At 39.3% G+C, this 19,835-nt stretch overlaps 1 protein-coding gene across 2 annotated transcripts in view; it reads left to right on the forward strand.

Annotated features, from left to right (window-relative positions):
- The window catches only part of TMPRSS7 (transmembrane protease, serine 7), a 32,837-nt gene extending 15,226 nt beyond the window's left edge, over positions 1-17,611 (forward strand). For both annotated transcript variants that reach the window (XM_021401174.1, XM_021401183.1), the window contains 12 exons: positions 260-488; positions 3,478-3,608; positions 4,459-4,571; positions 6,556-6,662; positions 9,763-9,899; positions 10,516-10,623; positions 11,224-11,334; positions 12,394-12,510; positions 13,569-13,746; positions 13,929-14,197; positions 15,219-15,355; positions 17,374-17,611. In XM_021401174.1, coding sequence (XP_021256849.1) covers positions 260-488; positions 3,478-3,608; positions 4,459-4,571; positions 6,556-6,662; positions 9,763-9,899; positions 10,516-10,623; positions 11,224-11,334; positions 12,394-12,510; positions 13,569-13,746; positions 13,929-14,197; positions 15,219-15,355; positions 17,374-17,544 — 1,808 coding nt within the window. In that variant the 3' untranslated portion in view covers positions 17,545-17,611. The remainder of the gene's footprint in view (positions 1-259; positions 489-3,477; positions 3,609-4,458; positions 4,572-6,555; positions 6,663-9,762; positions 9,900-10,515; positions 10,624-11,223; positions 11,335-12,393; positions 12,511-13,568; positions 13,747-13,928; positions 14,198-15,218; positions 15,356-17,373) is intronic.

Raw genomic sequence — 19,835 nt, forward strand, 5'->3', positions numbered from 1 at the left:
GCTTTTGTACCAGTACTCCTACAGCTATTTATTTATAGTACTCTTTGCCATGCTCTTTAGCTTTATGAATAGACTTCTCCTTGATCACAGACTTGTAAGCATAATAAGAACAGTGAGTGGCATAGACTACTTTGTTTTCCTGTTTGGATAGTTCAACATTATATTTAGGCTTTTTTTTTTTTTTTTTTTTTTTGTACTCTGCATGGATTTAAGTGTTTTAGAATAGGTTTCCAGTGTTGAAAATGTGATGTTTCCACAGGAACAAATTGTATGTATGATCTGCATGCTGATCGTCTACATGAGCATTTTCCTCTGGATATCCATGCTACCGCTGGCGGAACAATCTGCTATCTAAAACTGATTGCATTAGTGGGCCATCTTATTCGTCTTTCAGTAGTATCCCTTCAGATTGAAGCAGATAACTGCATCACTGACTCGCTAACTATTTATGACTCTTTGATGCCAATCAAACATAGGATACTATATCGGTGAGTACAAATTCTCATTGAGAATTCATTGAAAATCTTCTTTTCTGAAGATTTGTCATATGATATTTTTCCCTTTGGTTAAAATACTCTGATCTTCATTTTATACACACAGTACCAAAAATACTTTTTGTTATCCCTGCAAAGAGGTCAAAAAGTTAAAGAAACTTATATATATATTCAGATTCTTCTTTATTTTTTCAGATAGAATGCATCCTCACATGCATAATGAAATATGAGAAGTGCATGCATTAATGGATGGGATTTCCTCTTTATCAGCAGGAAACAGATGTTAACTGGAAGAAAATGTTATAATTTCCTCCTGTAAGAGAACTAGTCTTCCACATAAATACTAGTGTTCTTTCTATTAAGACTGAAGTTCTAAAATTCAATCTTCTGATTCTTTGTATACTTCTTTTTTAGTTGCAGTTTTAGCATATTTTTGAACTGCTCTATTTGAGTTGTTCAGTGCGCTATTAAAATCTAGAGTTGAAACTGATGGACCAAGGGGTGTGAACTCCTTTTAATTTTTTTTAATTAAAATTAAATACTTGTTTAAGGATTTTTGAATGAAATTCCTGGTAGCTAATTTCGTAGGACTCTGTCAGACTGAAAGGTGAGGAGAGCACCTTTATCAAGTAGATGAAGAGCTCAGTGTTTTGATCACTGAATCACTGAAGTTGGAAAAGAGCTCCAAGATCATGCAGTCCTACATCAGTATTTCCCCACTAAACCATGCCTAATCCAACCTTGCACAAAATTTTAGGCCATTCCCTCTAGTCCTATCACTAGTTATGCCCTGAAATTGTTTTTGTTTGGCATGTGTGTATATATGTGTATATAGAGAGAGAGAGCATTGGCCTTCCAGTCCTCTTAGCTGTTCTCCAGTAATGTGAAACATTCATTTACTTGTAAACTATCATCATCAGCTGTTTTATAGACAAGTATCAGGGTCTACTACAGGCCACTTGATCAAGGGGAGCCTGCTGATGAGGCCTTCTTGCTTCAGCTGCAAGAGGCATCACACTTGCAGGCTCTCATCCTGGTGGAGGATTGCAACCACCCAGATATCTGCTGGGAAAACAACACAGTGAGCTGCAAGTAGTCCAGGAGACTCCTGGAGTCCATTGACAAAAACTTTCTGTTTCAAGCATTGGACAGACCCACCAGAGGTGAAGCATTGCTGGACCTGGTGCTCATCAACACGGAAGAGATTGTAAAAGAGTTTAAGATCAGAAGCAGCCTGGGCTGCAGTGACCGTGCCCTGGCTGAGTTTGTGATCTTGAGAAACAAGTCCAAGGCCACCTCACGAGGCTGAATGTGTACAAGTCTATGTGGCCAGATGACACGCATCCCAGGGTTCTGAAGGAACTGGGTGATCTGGTTGCCAAGCTGCTCTAAATCATATTTGAAAAATTGTGACTGTCAGGTGAAGTCCTTGGTGATTGGAAAAAGGGAAACTTCACTCTCATATTCAAGAAAGGAAGAAAGGAAGATCTGGGGAACTACATGCTGGTGAGCCTCATGACTGTGCCTGGGAAGATCATGGAACAGATCCTCCTAGAAAAGATGTTAAGGCACATGCAAGACAAGGGAGTGATCCAAGACAGCCAAGGCACAATCTTCACCAAGGGCAGATTGTGCATGAACAATCTGGTGGCCTTCTGTGAAGGAGTGTCAGCATCGGTGGACAAAGAAAGGGTAACTGATGTCATCTATCTAGATTCACACAAGGCCTTTGACGTGATCCTGCACCACATCCTTATCACTAAATTGGGGAGATATAGATTTGAAGGTTGGGTGGTCACAGCCAGAGGGTTGTTGTCAACGGTTCTATGTCCACCTGGAGGCTGGTCACAAGTGGCATCCCCCAGGAGTCCGTCTTGAGACCAGTGCTTAACAGCTTCAGCAGTGACATAGACAGGGAGATTGAGTGTACCCTCAGCAAGTTTGCTGATGACACCAAGCTGAGTTGTGCAGTTGACACAATAGAAGGGAGGGATGCCATCCAGAGGGACCTGGACGTGCTCAAAAATTGGGCACATGATAATCTAATGAGATTTACTAAGGCTGAGTGCAAGGTGTTATACTTGGCTTGAGGCAATCCCAGATACAATTACAGACTGGAAGAAGAGAGTGGCCCTGTGGAGAAAGACCTGGGGGTACCAATGAATGAAAAGCTGGACATGGGCTCGTGCAGCCCAGAAGGCCAACAGTATCCTGGGCTGCATCAAAAGAGGAGTGGCCAGCAGGAAGAAGGAGGTGATTGTCCCCCTCTATTCTATGCTTGTGAAGCCCCATCCGGAGTACTGTAACCAAGCCTGGGGACCCCAGCACAAGAAATGTGTGGCAGGGTGGGTCCAGAGGAGGGCCATGAGGATGATCAAAGGGCTGGAACACCTCTCCTGTGAACAAAGATTGAGGGAGTTGGGCTTGTTTAGCTTGAAGAAGAGCAGGCTCCGGGGAGACCTCATTGGAGCCTTCCAGTATTTGAAGGGAGCTTACAAACAGGAGTGGGACCAATTTTTTACACAGTATGATTGTGATAGGACAAGGGGGAATAGCTTCAAACTAAAAAGGGGGAGTTAGATTAGCTGTTAGGAAGAAATTTTTTACTCAAAGGGTGATGAAGCACTGGCACAGGCTGCCCAGAGAGGTTGTGGATGCCCCATCCCTGAAGGTATTCAAGGCCAGGTTTGATGGGATCCTGGGCTGCCTGATCTAGTGGTTGGCAACTCTACTCACAGCAGGGGGCTTGGAACTAAATTATTTTCAAGGTCCCCTAAAACCTAACACTAAGATTCATCAGTAGAGATCACAGGCATTTCTCACTAGTCTAATAGGAAGCACTTCTGAGTTTGAAAGCATGGATTTTTTTTTTTTTAACTAGGCTTCGAAGTACGTGAGGACTGCAGCAGGGGAAAAAAAACAAACAACACAAAATGGGAGCAATGTGTTGTTGATACAAATTATTCCTTTCTTCCTCCCATAGAGCTTGCGAACCAGCTGATTCGTTGCTGTCACTTGTGTCCACAAATAATCTCATGCTGGTAATATTTAAGGCAGCACACATGAAGGAACAGAAGGGATTCCATGGCTATTTCGAGGTCATTACGCAAGAAAGTGAGTTTGTTTTGTGTTTGGAAATGCGTTTATTCTATTATTTCTATCTAAAAGCCCAAAGTGGCTATCATGTTCCTTACAATGGATAAATGACTCCTTGCAATTCTGTATCTCAGTATTTTCCTACATTCCTATCTCTCCATCTCCTCTGCATTACTAAGTGGCTCCCGAATAATTTCAGCTGTTCAGATTAGCAGTCTACGCAAAATACTAAAGTAGAAGGCTGAACCAGCACTGACTGAACTGAGTAGGTCAGAGCTGCAATGCACCAGTAGGTGGAGTTGTTATTCTAGATGTGGCAGTGCTCTGGCCTTCCTCCTGCTTTGGGATTCAGTGATAATGTTAAAGGTGGAAGAACCTCAGCACTGAAAACTACTTTGAGAGAGAAAGTCTTCAGTACTCTGTCTGCATTTAGTTGTTGGCCTCTGCTTCCTCAGTAACACATCGGAGTCAGTTATGTTTGTTCATCTTTTGTCTGCCTTTTATTGATTTAAGCTTGAAGAAATTGGTCGCAGTCACAAACAGCATAAGGAACCTTGCACTAGTAGCACAAAGGCAAAAGTGTAACGCAATCCAAAACAAGGAAATGAAGCTGCAATTAAGCTACATACTTTCAGTGCTGAGAGTGAGTAAGCACTGAAAAACCATCATAAAAGCACATGATTAATTTTGCATCATAACTTTATGCTCAGGGTATGTTCTTACTTGTTTGGTTTTGTTTGCTTTAAAGAATTGTCTAAATGCACTGATATATAATCAAAATGCATTTTGGCTTCCTGGAGGCTGATAATGCTTCACATTGTTTTCTCCCAGAAAACTCTCTTCTTCCTCCTCCTCTTTTCTTCTCTAGGGTGTGGAAAAGCAATTGTGACAAATGAGAAAATTGGCTATGAAGGGAGAATCACTAGTCCTTATTACCCAAGCTATTACCCTCCAAAATGTCTTTGTGCATGGAACTTCCAGGTAACACAGATATCTTTCTCTCTGAGTGCTGTTAATTGTTTTGGGCACACAATGCCTGAAAGTATAGCAGAAAGAATTGAGAAGAGAGTAATCTTCATCCTCATAGATGTGGTAGCTTATAGAAATGACACAGCTGAATTGCTGTCTGTGCTCACTTTGTTTTGTTTTGTTTTGTTTTGTTTTAATGCATGTATTCTTAACGTGGAAAACACACTACCCAAATTGTCCTATTTATTACAAAGGTAAAGAGCTGAGAAGAAACAAATTTTGACATTCAGCTTGCAGAACTGCTTCACTGCAGAGAATGTAGGAATTAAATGTTTTTTCTTCCCCTCTTTCAAGTTTCCTAAATTGGAGGAAAAATGAAGAGGACAAAAAGGAACCTTTGTCCTCTAACCTCACTAGTATTGCTGCTTCTCTGATACCTTTTCTCAGTCTATTTTCGTTATGCATAATAAATTTAATTGTTCTCTTCTAAGATGGTCTGTCCAAACAATGCAATCCCACAGACTACTTTTTCTTAGTATCCTTCTTAATCTTTTCAGGCACTTTCCTGAACAAAAATCATTTGAAGTTTACATTTGTTTAAGACAATTTTATTACACATTTTCTGATGACATTAGTATTTCTAGTTATCCCAGAAAATCTGATTGTAGATTTTCTGCTGTGGGATGATCTTTTGTTTATGTTTTGCCCTTCACAGTCATGTTAGTGCATTACAATCATCCTGTGACTGACTGTGACAAACTTTAGTAGTTTTTAGTTGTTCAAATTCCCCAAATCACAGTTTATTGTAATATTTCTTGCTAGTTAACCATCAAATGCATAAACTTATGCTCTACCTTAGCTATTTTTGGATTTCTGGATGGCTTTGAGAACTTGTTCTTTCTTTAAAGTGTTGCCCTCCTTCTCTATGAGGAGTGATGTCTCTCAAGTTATGAATATAATGTATTAGTACATCCTCTTTTATAGCAAGATCAGCTGTCCAAATTGGCAAAATAAAAGGGACTGCAAGATTGATACTCTGAGGAAATTTTCTGGTACCTGTTTGGAATCACAGGTTTTTCTTCTGTAAAGAACAGGACAGTGGATAAAATGTGTTCTACTCTGCCCATCTTCCTACTTAAGCTACTAGTTACCCATGTGGAACTGTACCAGTTTGAATGATGTCTAGCTAGCCAAGACCTACATCTTTTCCCTCCTCTAGAAAACTATGGTGATGACCTTTTTGCTAAACTTCAGCCTGGACTTCTGAAGTAAAGGTTGCCAACAAAAGTCTTTGCAGTTGATAGTGTTTTTTCTCAAAACAGTTTAATTTCCCTGTAGTTTAACATTGAAATTTTCCACATTATATATTTTCTGTAAGAAAGGAGGAAAAATCTTCATTTCTTGATTCTTGCTCTGACTCAGCCCTTAATTTTGCAAGACGCAGCAGTGTTTCTTAAAAAGTTCTGTTTCTTTTAATAAAGGAATTTATAATTAGCTCATATGATACTGCTAGGCTTAAAATATTTTCTATAAAAGCTTAGCTGAACAGCTGCTAGCAAAGACTACCATGTTATTGTTGAAATAACTCCTCCGTTTCAAAAGTGGCACAGGTGCAGTATCTTTGCTAACAATACACTGTGGCTGTCTGTCCCTGTGCAAGTAAATTTGGATGTGTTTGAATGCTTTGATCTTGACACAAAAGCTGCCTTCTACCTATGGCCAGTGGCTTTTTGAAGATGAAAGGGCTGTTGGCTAGGGGGGAAGAAAGCCTGCAGCTGTAGTGGCCCTTTGCCAACCTTTGCTTTGTCTGAGGACTAATAGCTGTCAGGTGTCTCAGGTGCTGGTTGTTGAGTCAGGGAAGTCAGCACAGCTCCCAGACCTTGGCACTGCCAAGCACCATAATTGCTGAGATAAGTCTGAAGGCTATCATGTACTATGTTCACAAAAGGAAAAGGAAAAGGAAGCTTGCTTGCACTGTCCTTTTTACTCACAACAGACTCCGCAGAAGAACCTTGGTATAGCTCTGAAGTTTCATAACTATACCATCAGTGAGAAGAATATTAAAGGCTGTGAGCGAGGATGGTGGAAAATTAATGAACACATGTAAGTACTTCTGCATGCATTATTAAACAAACACTACTAAAATAAACTTTGTTATCACTACTGTGGTTCACTTGGAGAATTTACACAAAGACAAAAATACTTGTGTCTTTTACGATTCTTTTTTCACTGTGGTTGATAATGTAACTGGATCTTCATAAATAGTATGTTAAAAAATTTTTTTTAAATCTAATGAAAAGCCCCAGGAAGCTGAAAATAAGGGCCCTTGGTTTTCATTGGAGAGAGAGAAATGAGAAGAGTGAGTGAAGATAGAAGCCCAGTAGACCCTAATGTAAGTCTAAGATGACTGAATAAAGCATGTAGAAACCCTATTAAGTGTAACTAAATTCCATGATTGCTCACAAGGACACCAAACTTAACTGATCAGTGAAAGGTATTACAATTATTGGAAATAAACTCCTTCCACATTCCAGTCACTGGCTTTTGAAAGAGAAAATGCAGAGATGGGCTGCCAAGGTATGCCATATTTAAATGCTTTTTATTTATGTAAATACTGCTACTTTCCATACATTTTTTTCTGCAGTTTTTAAAATCACCTTTCAGTCAGTGAATGATGAGGCAAGGCTAAATTTGGGAGGTTGGACTCTAATCTTAATTTTTTTATTTTTAATTTTGTTCAAATGGAAACATCTGTAAGATCAGACTTGAAAGTGAATTTCTGAGCTCATTACTGAAACAAGAAGAGGAAAAATGTTTCCTCATTCTTTGATACCATATACTTTTATAGAGAGACAACTCAGTTTGCCTGAAGCTACTAACGTTGTATCTTGATGGGATTTGGTGGCCCAGTGACACAAACATGAAAAAAGCTGGTAAAAACAGACAACATGGGCTGTGTTTGTAAGTTTCTCTTGGTCATCTTTATGACATAAGTGGAAGAAATTGAAGTTTTCGACATTGCTGAGAGATGCATCAAATGAAGGCAAAATCTGATGAGTTCATATTACAAGAATTTTCTCTATGAAAGACCCACTTTTAAATAAGCCTATTCATTATGCGTTCCACAGAATCAAATATCACAGTATGACACTCAGAAATGGATTCAGGGGTTAGTTTTGAAGAACTACAAAAGAACACATGCTCCCTGTCTTTTGGGAGCAAACAAAAAACAGACCACCACCTCTTCAGCTCCCTGAAATGGCAGCTTAAAACACAAATATAAACATAAATAAAGACTGGGACTAGGAAGATGGTGCAGATAAGGTTTCTTCTGACCTCTAAGGTCAGCTTCATACAACCAGAGACAAGAACTGCGTGGCTGCATTCGGTCCTTGTCTTTCTTCCAGTGGATATACAAAATATGTTGCTTTGCCTATTTAGAGGAGTTGCAGCTAATAAACTGCTTTAACTAAAGTTCTCGTTGATAGAGAGATTGCCTATCCCTTGGGAGCAGAATGCTAGAGATAAACAGGAATGAAGAAATTGTCAGTGTCTTATTTTTATTAAATCCCTTGGAGTAACATCCCATTTACCCTACAAAAGAGTGCATGCAGGAAATCTTCACTCTTAGTTCTGACAGATTTTTTGTTTTTTCCTTCTTTTTTAAATTGACAGTTAACTTTACTATGGTAGAAAGCTGTAAAACTAATGTTTCCTGAAGCTGTTTTCAGGATGCTTAAGAGTGGTCTCTTTTTCATTTGGTTTGTTTATTTTTCTCATTGCTGAAACAATCTCCTAGGCCTGTTAAAAAAAAATGGTCCATTTTCATTGAGTGAAACAAAGCAAGCATGGCTGTTCCCCATGGCATGTTTCAGTGGGGTGTATGAGACATCATACAACATCTACCCACATGGAAATCACTGCCCAGTTTCCCTGCATTCTTCAATACGAAGTGCTGCGCTGAAGTGATGCAATATTTTCCCTCCATTCTCAGCTATCCCTTTTGTGTTGCAAAAAGAAACAAGAGAAAAATTTACCTTTGGATCATACTGCATCAGTCCATTAACAATAAAATAACTCATTTTGTGTTCAAAATCACTTTAAATGTACTATGTGACATCTCACTACTGTCAAGCAAATGTATATACTAAATGTGCTAAGGATTATTACAGATACTTCTGTTTTTCTATCTATTTGGACTAATGAGTACTTTTTCTGACAGGAGACTTGAAGCCACATGGTTTTCTAGAAAGTGATATATTTGGGTTTTGTTGTTGTTGTTCAGACAGAGGAAAAGGACCTTAGTTCTATTTATAGTACAACATAAACAGTCAGTATTCAAAGTTTTACCACACATAAAATTGTATCTGGTTTTCAAATCCTCATCCAGCAACTTCTTCCTTTTAGAGAGAGTGTTTTTTTTTTTTTCTTTTTTCTTTTCCTCCTCAGATGGAGTGTTGCAACATCTTTGGCATCTTTGATGAAAGTGGCAATGCATGGATTAAATATTTCTTGGGATCTGTGAGCTTTCAGGTTTCTCTGAGTTAAGGGATACCTAAGCAGAAGTCCAAGGAAATTATTTGCCAAATGATAGCTTAAAGTAGATGTGTATCCAGTGGACTTTTTCATCTAGACTAGATATTTGAAGATATGTCTTTCAGAAATTAAATTCTGCTGTTTTAATGAATGAAGGATGAGTGGATAAGTAGAAATATTTTCAGTTTCTCTAAATCTTTTTCCCTCTGCCCCCAAAGTTGTCAGACCAATTTTGTCCCAATAAAACTCTGCACTTATCTTGAGAGGCATTCCTTAAAATGAGAGCAGCTAAACTTACTCTCCACTGTGCTGACACTTCCCTTCACACCAAACTGCTCCTGTCTTCCCAAAAATTCAAATCTATCTTTTGAAAAGAGTTATCAGCAGAGATGACGAAAGTACTGTGTTTGACAGTAAATTTCTTCATTATGTTTCCAATGCTCTCGACTTTTCTGGTAAAACACTCTGCTTGCATGCATAGGGGTTATTGTACTGAGGAATGAAGGATCTCTAACATTTTGGGGAATTTGGATGCTGTTCCAGATTTTGGTTCATAATTAAAGTATGCTAGTATGCATTGCTGAATATTAGTGATGCTGATATTTAAATTGTACGTAAGGCAATTTTGATGTGAAAGTTGCTCTAGAAATCTATTGATCCCTTTTAGGTACTGTGGTTACTATGTTGATCATCAAACAGTCTTCCACATTGCAAGCTCTGCTGTTAACATTGAGCTTCAGTGCAGCTCAAAGGTGTCAGAGAAGCCACTTTTGGTGGAGTACGGCAGCTATAACATCAGCCAGCGTAAGACTGATTTTTATCTCTTTCAACCCATCTTTGCATTTTAGCCCTATGAAGTAGAACTTAACATGCTCGGTCAGATTTAATTATGTTTATGCCGGAAACTGTGCTGATATTAATTTTTCTTTGCTAATCTTACTAAGCTAAGTAACCAGCAAACCAGAAGACTTTTCTAACTTGTCAAGGCTATGTGGCTAAGGTTTTTTGAGTGTGTGCTTCATGCTCTGGTTTCCTGTATGCATACAGTCTGTTCTCTTCTGCACAGTCCATAAAGCTTTCTGCATGGCCAGAACATGCATATGCAATAAGTCTGGCAAACTCCTGAAGCCTCACATTTCATTCTCCCTGCATTAGTAGCTCTGCTAGCTATTTGCTTCCTATTTAATAAAACCTGAAATAATGTGAGATCATCCACTTTAATTTATTGGATGATGAGTGTCAGTCAGTTGAAGTCTGCTCTTCCTGTGTGTTTTCATTGCCAAAGTTTTGTTTGCAATCTTCCTGTTACTACAAAGAGCACTAGGTAATGAACGCAGTATACTGAATAACTAACCACTTGTTCTAATTTGTGTGCAAGTAGAAATTTTTGCATTCTTTTTTTTTTTTTTTTAACCTCCAGCATGCCCACCTGGATATTTCAAGTGTTCTACTGGTTTATGCATCCAGCAGATGCAGCGCTGTGATGGGGTAAACAACTGCTTCGACGAAAGTGATGAACTCTTCTGTGGTTTGTATTCACTTATCACTGATCTGTATTACAAAACGCACTGAATGTATTCCCTAGTATTAGGAGGCAGCCAAAAAAAGCTGAAACCTTCTTTTAGGAGAAAGAAAGATGTTTCCAGCTTTTTGTGTTCAGATTCAGGCCATCATTTGGTCTCCTGAGTACTTAACAAAAAAAACTAGGAATGAAGAAGGTATGTTCTAGAAAAGAAAGAGCAGAAAAAATGAATATGGAAAAACAGTTGTGAGAGGTTGTATTTTAGGTTTTCCTCCTGGGATAAATGCTGGTGAATGTGAAGTTCTGTTCCATTTGAGAGTAATTATTTTCATGTGGGAATGACAAATTACGTTGGACACAGAAGATGAGAGTGATAATACATGTCTGTGGTTGAAAGAGCACAAGCCATTCCACTTGGGGCACTGTGTGACCTAGTGTAAGTTACTGAAGTCTTTTGCACTTTATTTTCTCTATGTGTAATGTGGCACTTATAATCATCCTGGTAGAGTGCAGTGAAGCTATGACAGTGACACATAGACATGGTCAGAAGCATAGTGTTAGCATTGCAATAATGCTTCTGTAACTGACTCGACTCATGTTTTAAAGTTGTCCCTGAGTGGAACTGTAACTCCAGCTTTGCGATACAGGACAACTTGTTCGTCTGCAATGGAGTAAGTGATTGCAAAAATGGAGAAGATGAGCAGAACTGCACTGACAGTAAGGCTTCTCTCTTGGTTCTTTTCTTCCCCCGTCTTCTGTTATTTATTCAATCCTGATTTGAGTACTAGATGTGGTATTTGAAGACTTAAGAGGCACTGTCAAATCTATCGCGGGCTTTATAATTCTGTTCTGCTTGTAAGCAAGTAGTTATTGATCTAAATTGTTGTGGGTTTTTTATTAACTCTTGAACATCTGTTTCAGTGAAATGCTGGCATGAGAATTAAGTAGTGTGGGTATGGGATGCGGATCTAGGGATTTAATTCCCAGATTTTATCTCCTTAAAGTAAAATCTTTGGCAGATTATTTCCTCGGCTTGTTTTACCATCTGTAAAATATCAAGAAAAAGGATTGTTTCTTTGGAACTGTTTTCAGAGTTATAAGGCCATTGCATGTAAAAGTTGAGTGTTTGGCAAAACATGAAAGCTTTGAGTCATCCATTTCTTTAATTTCTCAGAAGAAAGTGGACAAATTGGCGTGTGAAAGGGAGCCCCACTAGCAAGAGCTGCAAGTAACATTTTTAAAGGAACTTAATGTTTATGAACTGCTTAACTTTGACAATCTGTGTAATGGATTCCTTGGAGCAGCATCCTTTATTGTGAGGCACAGAGAAATAAAACTGCAAGATGAGGAAGGCAGTTTTACTGGATACAATTATTAGGATTGCTTCCACTGCATTTTGTTGTTGTTGTATATGTAATGCTGAGGTATAGAGGAGATTCCACTCCAGAGTACTGGATATTCTTCCTTTCTTTGCCTAGTGCTCGCTCTAAGCGTGTGTTTTTGCTAGTATGTTTATATTCACCAGTCCTCTGGGAACAGATGTGTGGGAATCCGTGTACAAAGGTGCCTCCAGCTTAGTACAGGCACTAGTTTAGATGCAGCTCTGCTTTAATAACTTCTTCATCTTAAAGATTGGATTAAGCCATCCTAGACAAAGTGCTTTTTGCTATATTCTCTATTGCCTATTGATTCATGCATTAATTTTGTCTATGGAGATGTCTTTACATGTAAAGCTGTTCCAGTATTCATCATTCTTTTTCCACACAACTATTTCAGGTATTCCTTGCACCAACCACACATTTAAGTGCAGAAATAACATATGCATTAAGAAACAAAATGCAAAATGTGATGGGACTGTGGATTGTACCGATGGAAGTGATGAAAGCAGTTGTAGTAAGTCCTTCCTGCTATTTTGTGCTTTGAACATTTTCCATTTTAAAGCCTTTTATTTCTTCCTCTTTCAGAGTATGTATTACTCATGCTGCATGTAGTGACGCTTTTATTGCATCTACTTGGTGATAGTGGGATAGCAGTCAGCTGTCAGTTTACATCAGATCTGGCTGCTGTATTTGTGGGAGTTTTTTTTTATTTTTTATTTTGGAAACACTAATGCTGCTTTTGATTCTTTGGTTGGATGCTGGGAAATGTTGGTATCTGTCTGTGGGAGAGGGAGACTAAAACTCCCAAGCAGAGGCTTTATGTACACACAAGAGTAGAGCACAAGGTCTTACAGAACGATCTTTCTCCATTGCTCTTTGAATTAGTGCAAAGCTTTTTGTGCTGAGGCATGACTTACTCACTTCTGAGTAAGTAATATACAATGCTTTCAGAGTTTCAGTTGTCTCCATGCAAAGTAACTATTGGACCACCTGGTTTCTGAAGTAGCAGATGACCGAACTGCACATACATAGCTATTACTATAAACACGCCATTCCTACTGTTTTTGCTGGAAATACGTGTGTAGATGCTACTGAATGTACTTCCCACCAGAAGGACTCCTTTCAGGTCAGGACTAATAGTAGGAAAAAGAGATGAAGGGTTGTCTGTTTTAACATATTAATTGTGCTGCTTGTTAAATCAATGGATCCTCTGACATTTCTAACACAAGAAAGACTGAAGCCAACTTCTGTGGCAGAGCTAGAAAAGAAGCATACCTTACCCATGCCAGTATCCTTTTCATGGTACCACCTTTTGTTTTAGGAGCAGAGGATCGAATATAGGAGTGTTCTGATTAAAGCAGGATAAGAAAATTAACTTCAAAACATTTTAAAGTACAACAGTATTTGTAGGGTACCTGCTTTATCAGGGGAGTTAGACTCGATGATCTCTTGAGATGCCTTCCAACCCCTGCAATTCTGTGATTCTGTGATTTTTTTCATACCCTATATGGGAAGCTCTCGTTAAAGGAAAGCACGTGGGATAGAGACAATAACCTGAAATACCCCTTGCAGGTTGCGGCAGCAGCAAGAGTGGCAATCTCATCTCTCGGATTGTGGGCGGTACAAACACTAAGGAAGGCGAATGGCCCTGGCAGGTCAGCCTCCATTTTGTTGGAGCTGCGTACTGTGGGGCATCAGTGATATCAAAAGAATGGCTTGTATCTGCAGCTCACTGCTTTCAAGGGAGCAAGTAAGCAGTCTTCCCACCTAATTCTGTCCCAGATATTGCTAGTGTCCTGGAACACCTTTGGCTTCCGTGTTGAACTGGACTGAAGGCCGATATGCCCTCCTTTGCATGCCCCACTGCTGGGGTAGATTGTGCATTTTGGAGCATGTTTTGAAGATTTGGCATGTATTATTGTTCCCAAACAGGCTGGCTGACCCCAGGGCATGGCGTGCTCACTTGGGGATGCGAACACAAGGCCGTGCAAAGTTTGTATCTGCAGTGAGACGGATCATCATCCATGAATACTACAACAGCAAGAACTATGACTACGACATTGCATTGCTGCAGCTGAGCAAGCCATGGCCAGATACAATGAGCCATGTCATTCAGCCAATCTGTGTGCCTCCTTTCTCGCACAAAGTCCGCAGCGGTGACAAGTGCTGGATAACAGGTTGGGGCCAAAAGCAAGAAGTAGGTAAGCTTAATCCCCTCAGCTGCAGGTTTGTGTGCAGGACACCTGCATCTGCTTCTGAGGCATGCACAAAATTGTAATGTTTTCAATTTGCTCTGCTCCAGAAGTAGGTTCTTGTATGTACATACCTTCATTTGCTCAGGAAAATTGGCTACCACTCTTGTGGATCTGGAAGACCTCTGTGCTCCTGCTAGATAAAACTGAAAGGGAGCTGCACTTTTTCTGAGTCATACAGCATCATTTTTCCACTTTGTTACTCTTGGAGGTGCATTAACTTGCCTAAATGGACTTTCCCCTGCCTGCTGCAGGGGAATTAAATTAAGGCCTCCTGTCTTCAGCCTCTGCAGGCTGAACAGTCCTGAGGTGCTGACCTGCCTGCAAGCACCAGCTCATCCTCAGGGTGTGGTGTGATAAAATGGCCACATCGCTGACAAAGTGGATGCTCCATGTAACAGTGAGCTGCTCCATGTCAGGGGAAGGCCTGGCTCTCTCACCACCTTGTCCCAAGCTGCTTCTTCCTTGACACAAATGCTGGTACCCTTTGCTCTTCTTTGTGGCCATCCAGTATCAGAGAGAAGAGCCAAGGGGAGGATGGGGTGATGGTACACTGGTTACAGTTGGTTAGGCTCCATGGTGGTGAGAATTATGATTGCAAATCTATCTTATTATAATCCAAATACCTTTATAAAATGCTATTTTTTTCCAAAGTAAAAGAAAAAAAAAAAGGAACAAAGCAGGAAATCTTGAGGCATTTTGCAAAAGATATTACAAAAGGCTTTTTTGTCAACCTTAATGATTAGGCCATTGTATTTGGTGTTGTCAGAAGGCCGAGATCACATTATATAGATGCATGGTACTTAGAAGTGGCTTTCCTTACTTTGGCAGTTGGCCATTTGGAATCTGGAATAGCCTGGAGTTCAAGTATATGTGTGCTTGGTTTCTGGATACTTCCTGATTTTGCTTTCAATAGATAAGTAATATGTTAAGCTCTGTTGAAGCATCTTCCTTTCAATTTGTTTTCCAGATGATGAAGGTGCTGCAGTTCTTCAGAAAGCGGAGGTAGAAATTATTGACCAAACGCTGTGTCATTCCACATATGGAATTATCACAGCTAGAATGTTTTGCGCAGGATTAATGTCTGGAAGAAGAGATGGGTGTAAAGTATGTACCTTAACACATCTCACGCAGTTTATTTTGTCTTTCATTGTTGCATGATGAGGCATAAGAACTGACTGGCAAACTGCCTTGTTGTACATACAGTTTGGTTCTGAAACAGCTGTGTGAAAGAGCTGTCTGTCAACCAGTCTGTCATTAGGGTATTCTCAGAAAACTTACGCTTTATGGGCATGAATAGGATCATGACATTTCAGCTGCAAGCCTAAGTCCAGTGAATTTGCACACAATAATGTGGTTAAGGTAGGCTATTTCTGGCAAGAAGGTCTCTCAGCTGAAGAAGAAACTGAGAACCTACCTTGTCTTTTTTCAGGGCCCTTTCCTCTGGTGTAGGTTTGTCAGATGAGATGCAGACATCTAGATATAAACTTTCAAATGTATAATATTTCTGGCAATGCTGTAAAATAACAAGCGAAGTTCTGAATTCTCATGTGTTTTGCTGGGTAAAACTGCTGTTTTTTATGATGGTGATCTGGTATCTTCAAGATGTTCTAGTTTTCACTGTTCCACATAGAAGTGAGACAGACCATAGTGGCTCTCATGGCAAGCAATGTCTGAGGGTTTTCTGAGGAATATCGTGCACCAGCTGTTTCCTAGCAGCTTGTGAGACCATTGACATCAAACATCATTTTCATTAACTGCAGAAATTGTTTCTTCACTTATCTTTCTGGCCACTCAAGACAGAGCCAGTGAAAGGCATAATTCAGAGGTTCTGGGGCTGTATTTCTACAAGGGAAAGTGATGTCTCCATGTGTTGGGCAGTTTTTAGAGCTGACAGAATTGTCGGATTTCTGTTTTATGAAAATTGCTTCTTTTCCAGTTTCTTTTTGTCCCAGTAATTAAAGAAAAACATTTGACTCTCTAAATTAAAAATCTTAATGGTCAAGGATGAAAGATGGATCTTCAAAGTTAAATATATAATAGTTCTGTGAGACAATTCAAGATGATCATGCTATGGGTAGCAGGTGGTTTTATTAGGTCATCTACTGATATGCCTTCCAACCTGAATGTCCTACAGTCCTTTAAAAGTTAAAGCAAAATAGTTCACTAACAAAAAATGTGTATGGAAGGAAAGCATTCCCTTGCAAACATTTAAATCTTACCAACTCAGGTTTTGCTTTTGGAAATCCTTATTTACATCCAATGATTTGGTAATGCTCAATTTTCTAGCAGCTGTTTCAGAGAAGTTATGTCTACAGCAGAGTTTTTCAGAAAAGTATAAAGTTGATTCAAGAGACTTTCCCCAAACTGTGGCATATCTTTTGCTGGAGCTTCTGCCAATATTTTTCTAGAAGAACACTTTATAAAGGAAAAGTACTGCCTGCATTGACCTGTCACATTGGCATTATGTATATAAAACTTTGAAGTCTGTTACAGCTTTTGTTTTAACTTCATTGATTGTAAAGGCATTATGTACCTCTAAATATTTTCTACTCACTTATATCTACTGTACGACAACAGTTGGTGATGATGGGTTTTTTTTGTGGGCTTTTTTTGTGAAGAAAAAATAAATACTGGTGTATTCAATCTGTTTCATTTGCTTTTAATTTGAAAGAAGTGATGTTGCATAATAAATATAATACTCAAAGTTTTATTTAAAAGGAAAGGCTTGATATTTGGTGCCCTGAGGTGTGTAACCTCTAAATGGACATACATATTCAGTAGCAGATTTAGGGTTTAGCTTTATGTTTGAGACTGGGAATTAATTGTGAATTTGAAATATAGCTCATAAAAGGTAGTATCCTAATACCTTTAAAGAGTGCCAGCTAGCCCTCTCTCCTGTGAAAAAATAAACTTTAGTAGAACTGTGCAATCCCATCTGCTTCAAAAAGAGGAAAAACAAAACACAAAGTTATGGGCGTAAAATAAAGTTAGAAGTGTACAGATGGGAAAATATAATCACTGTTGGAATTATTCAGGAGAAGAAATGTCTCCTGTTGAACTTTGTCCCAGTTTTAATTTTCCAGATTTTAAATGCATACAGCTCACTGTATTTTTTTTTTCAGGGTGATTCTGGTGGACCGTTGTCATGTCAAAGCAATAGAGAAGGAAAGTGGTTTTTGACTGGCATTGTTAGCTGGGGGTATGGATGTGGAAGACCAAATTTTCCCGGTGTCTACACAAGAGTGTCAAATCTTGCACCATGGATTTACAAACATGTGCCTTCAGTCATGTAACTTGAAAGCTATTTTGCTGGAATAAAACATGTCCTGGATATCTTCATTAAAGAGCATGTTTGGCTAATAACTGTTCAGTGTGGGAATTTCTTTGCATGTCTCCCTGCTGTCACAATATTTGATTTTGGAGTACACATATGGCAGTAACAAGCACCCTATGTTCAAACCTTGGGGAAAGGAGGATCAGAGGAAGAGGCTGATCTTGAGATTGCTCTATACAGGTATCTGGGGACACAGGAGAAGATGTGGAAATAAACACCTGGAACTTTTTGCTCTTTATACCTGGCACAAGTTATTGGTATATAATAATTTATCAGGAAACTGAAGATACAGGTAACTGTCTGGTGACAGCTTAAGTCTCACTCATATTTTTCCGCTCAGATGTGCATACAGTATTAAGAGAGACATAGCAATCAGCCATTAGTACATTTGCTAATCGTAGTTCTCCTGCATTCTCCAGTAGAGAGAGAGGGGAAGAAAAGGGATTGCAGCAAGTGAGCTCAAACCTCTCAAATTGCAGGGCACTTGTTTTTGGAGATCAGAAGTTCTGCAGATAAGCATGGAACAAAGCATTAGCAATATACCTTTTCCAGCTTCTGTCTTAATTATCTGCATGCTTTGAAACTTGTAACTCTTTTATCTCCTGCCTTATTTTCCCCCTCGTCAAGACTTTTTATATATCATCCACCTGAGAATTCAAATTCTTTATCTTCAGGCAACCTTGACAAGGTGAGTAAATATGATGATGTTTGCTATTGCTATGATGTTGCCTTTGTATACATGAAACTGATGCTTTTGCCCTCTGAGAGGTGTCTTGAATCACTACAGAGTTGGGGTCTCTGAACATAAGTAATTTAAAAAAATAATAATAAATACTGATTTTATTTTTGGAGATGATGAAAAAGAGATTTTTATTTACTCTAGGCTCTTCCTGTGGGCTTCTTTTCCCTGAAGGAGAGGGCAAAGTATTGGTCAGTCAGCAGTTTGTGCACGTAATGGAGGTACACTGTAGGAAACAAGAGGAGGACTTGAACAAAGCAGTCTGTCTACAGTTGTATTTTGCATTCCTGAGCTGTAAGGATTGCTTTCCTGTTAATCCCTTCTGTAGTCCCCATATGACCTGTGTTTGACTTCAATTGTTCCATTTTAGTTTTCTGGAGTAGAGTTTCCTTGGACCAATTCTGTGTTGTTGTTTTTATTTTGTTCCCTCTACCCAGCTTTGTTCTTTGCTATATACACACATAGGTATCATATGCAATTTCCCCACACAAATCCTCTGTATTCTTCATTCATTTCTTCTATGTGCAGAACTCCCTGCAGTTGTTGGGCTGTTGACTTTATACAGTTTTTAACTCTTAACAGGAAATACGTTAATTGCTTTGCAATTACGTTTGTTCTGCTGTGCAGGTTTAAGTCTATCTCATTTAAAACTGTAAAACTCAGATGTCTTGTGTGTGAAATTGTGTGTTTCCTCTCTCTTATAACTATTTCTGCAGATTCCATCAGGTGTTCTTTAGAAATCACATCATTTATTCTAGATCTGGGATTTTTTCACACGTAAGGATTGGACTGGATGATCTTGTAGGTCTTTTCCAACCTGATTCTATGATTCTGAGAATTCCTATACATATTAAAATCTAGTATTACACATGTACTGTGATTCTACAGGACTGTTTACATGGGTGGATAGTGATAGGACAGGGGGGAATGGTTTTAAACTAAGACAGGGGAGGTTTAGGTTAGATGTTAGGAGGAAGTTTTTCACACAGAGGGTGGTGACGCACTGGAACAGGTTGCCTAGGGAGGTTGTGGATGCCCCATCCCTGGATGTATTCAAGGCCAGGCTGGATGTGGCTCTGGGCAGCCTGGTCTAGTGGTTGGCAACCTTGCACACAGCAGGGGGGTTGAAACTCCGTGTTCTTTGAGGTCCTTTTCAATCCAGGCCATTCTGTGTGTAAATTGCATGCATGTCCTTTGCACTGTGGCATAAACTATCTTACCCTTTTATTTCTGAAAGAAGAGGGTAGCCAATCTGTTTTCAAATAACGCGATCCATATTTTACTCTAGCAGTTAGGGAAACAAAGAGTTACAGTGATGGCAACTTTTCCTCCCCACCTTCTTTGATTGCAGATCAGCTGGCTCCAGCTTTCAGCAGTATGGCAAAGGTGAAATGAGAGAAGCCTGGTGTGTGAGCAGGAGAGTAGTACGCTATTACTGGTTTATGTTTAAGGAATGATGTTGGTCTAGGAATTTGTTACTACATTTGTCAGAAAGCATTTGTCAAGGCATC

Source organism: Numida meleagris, chromosome 1 (assembly GCF_002078875.1).
Source record: "Numida meleagris isolate 19003 breed g44 Domestic line chromosome 1, NumMel1.0, whole genome shotgun sequence".
Classification (NCBI taxonomy): domain Eukaryota; kingdom Metazoa; phylum Chordata; class Aves; order Galliformes; family Numididae; genus Numida; species Numida meleagris.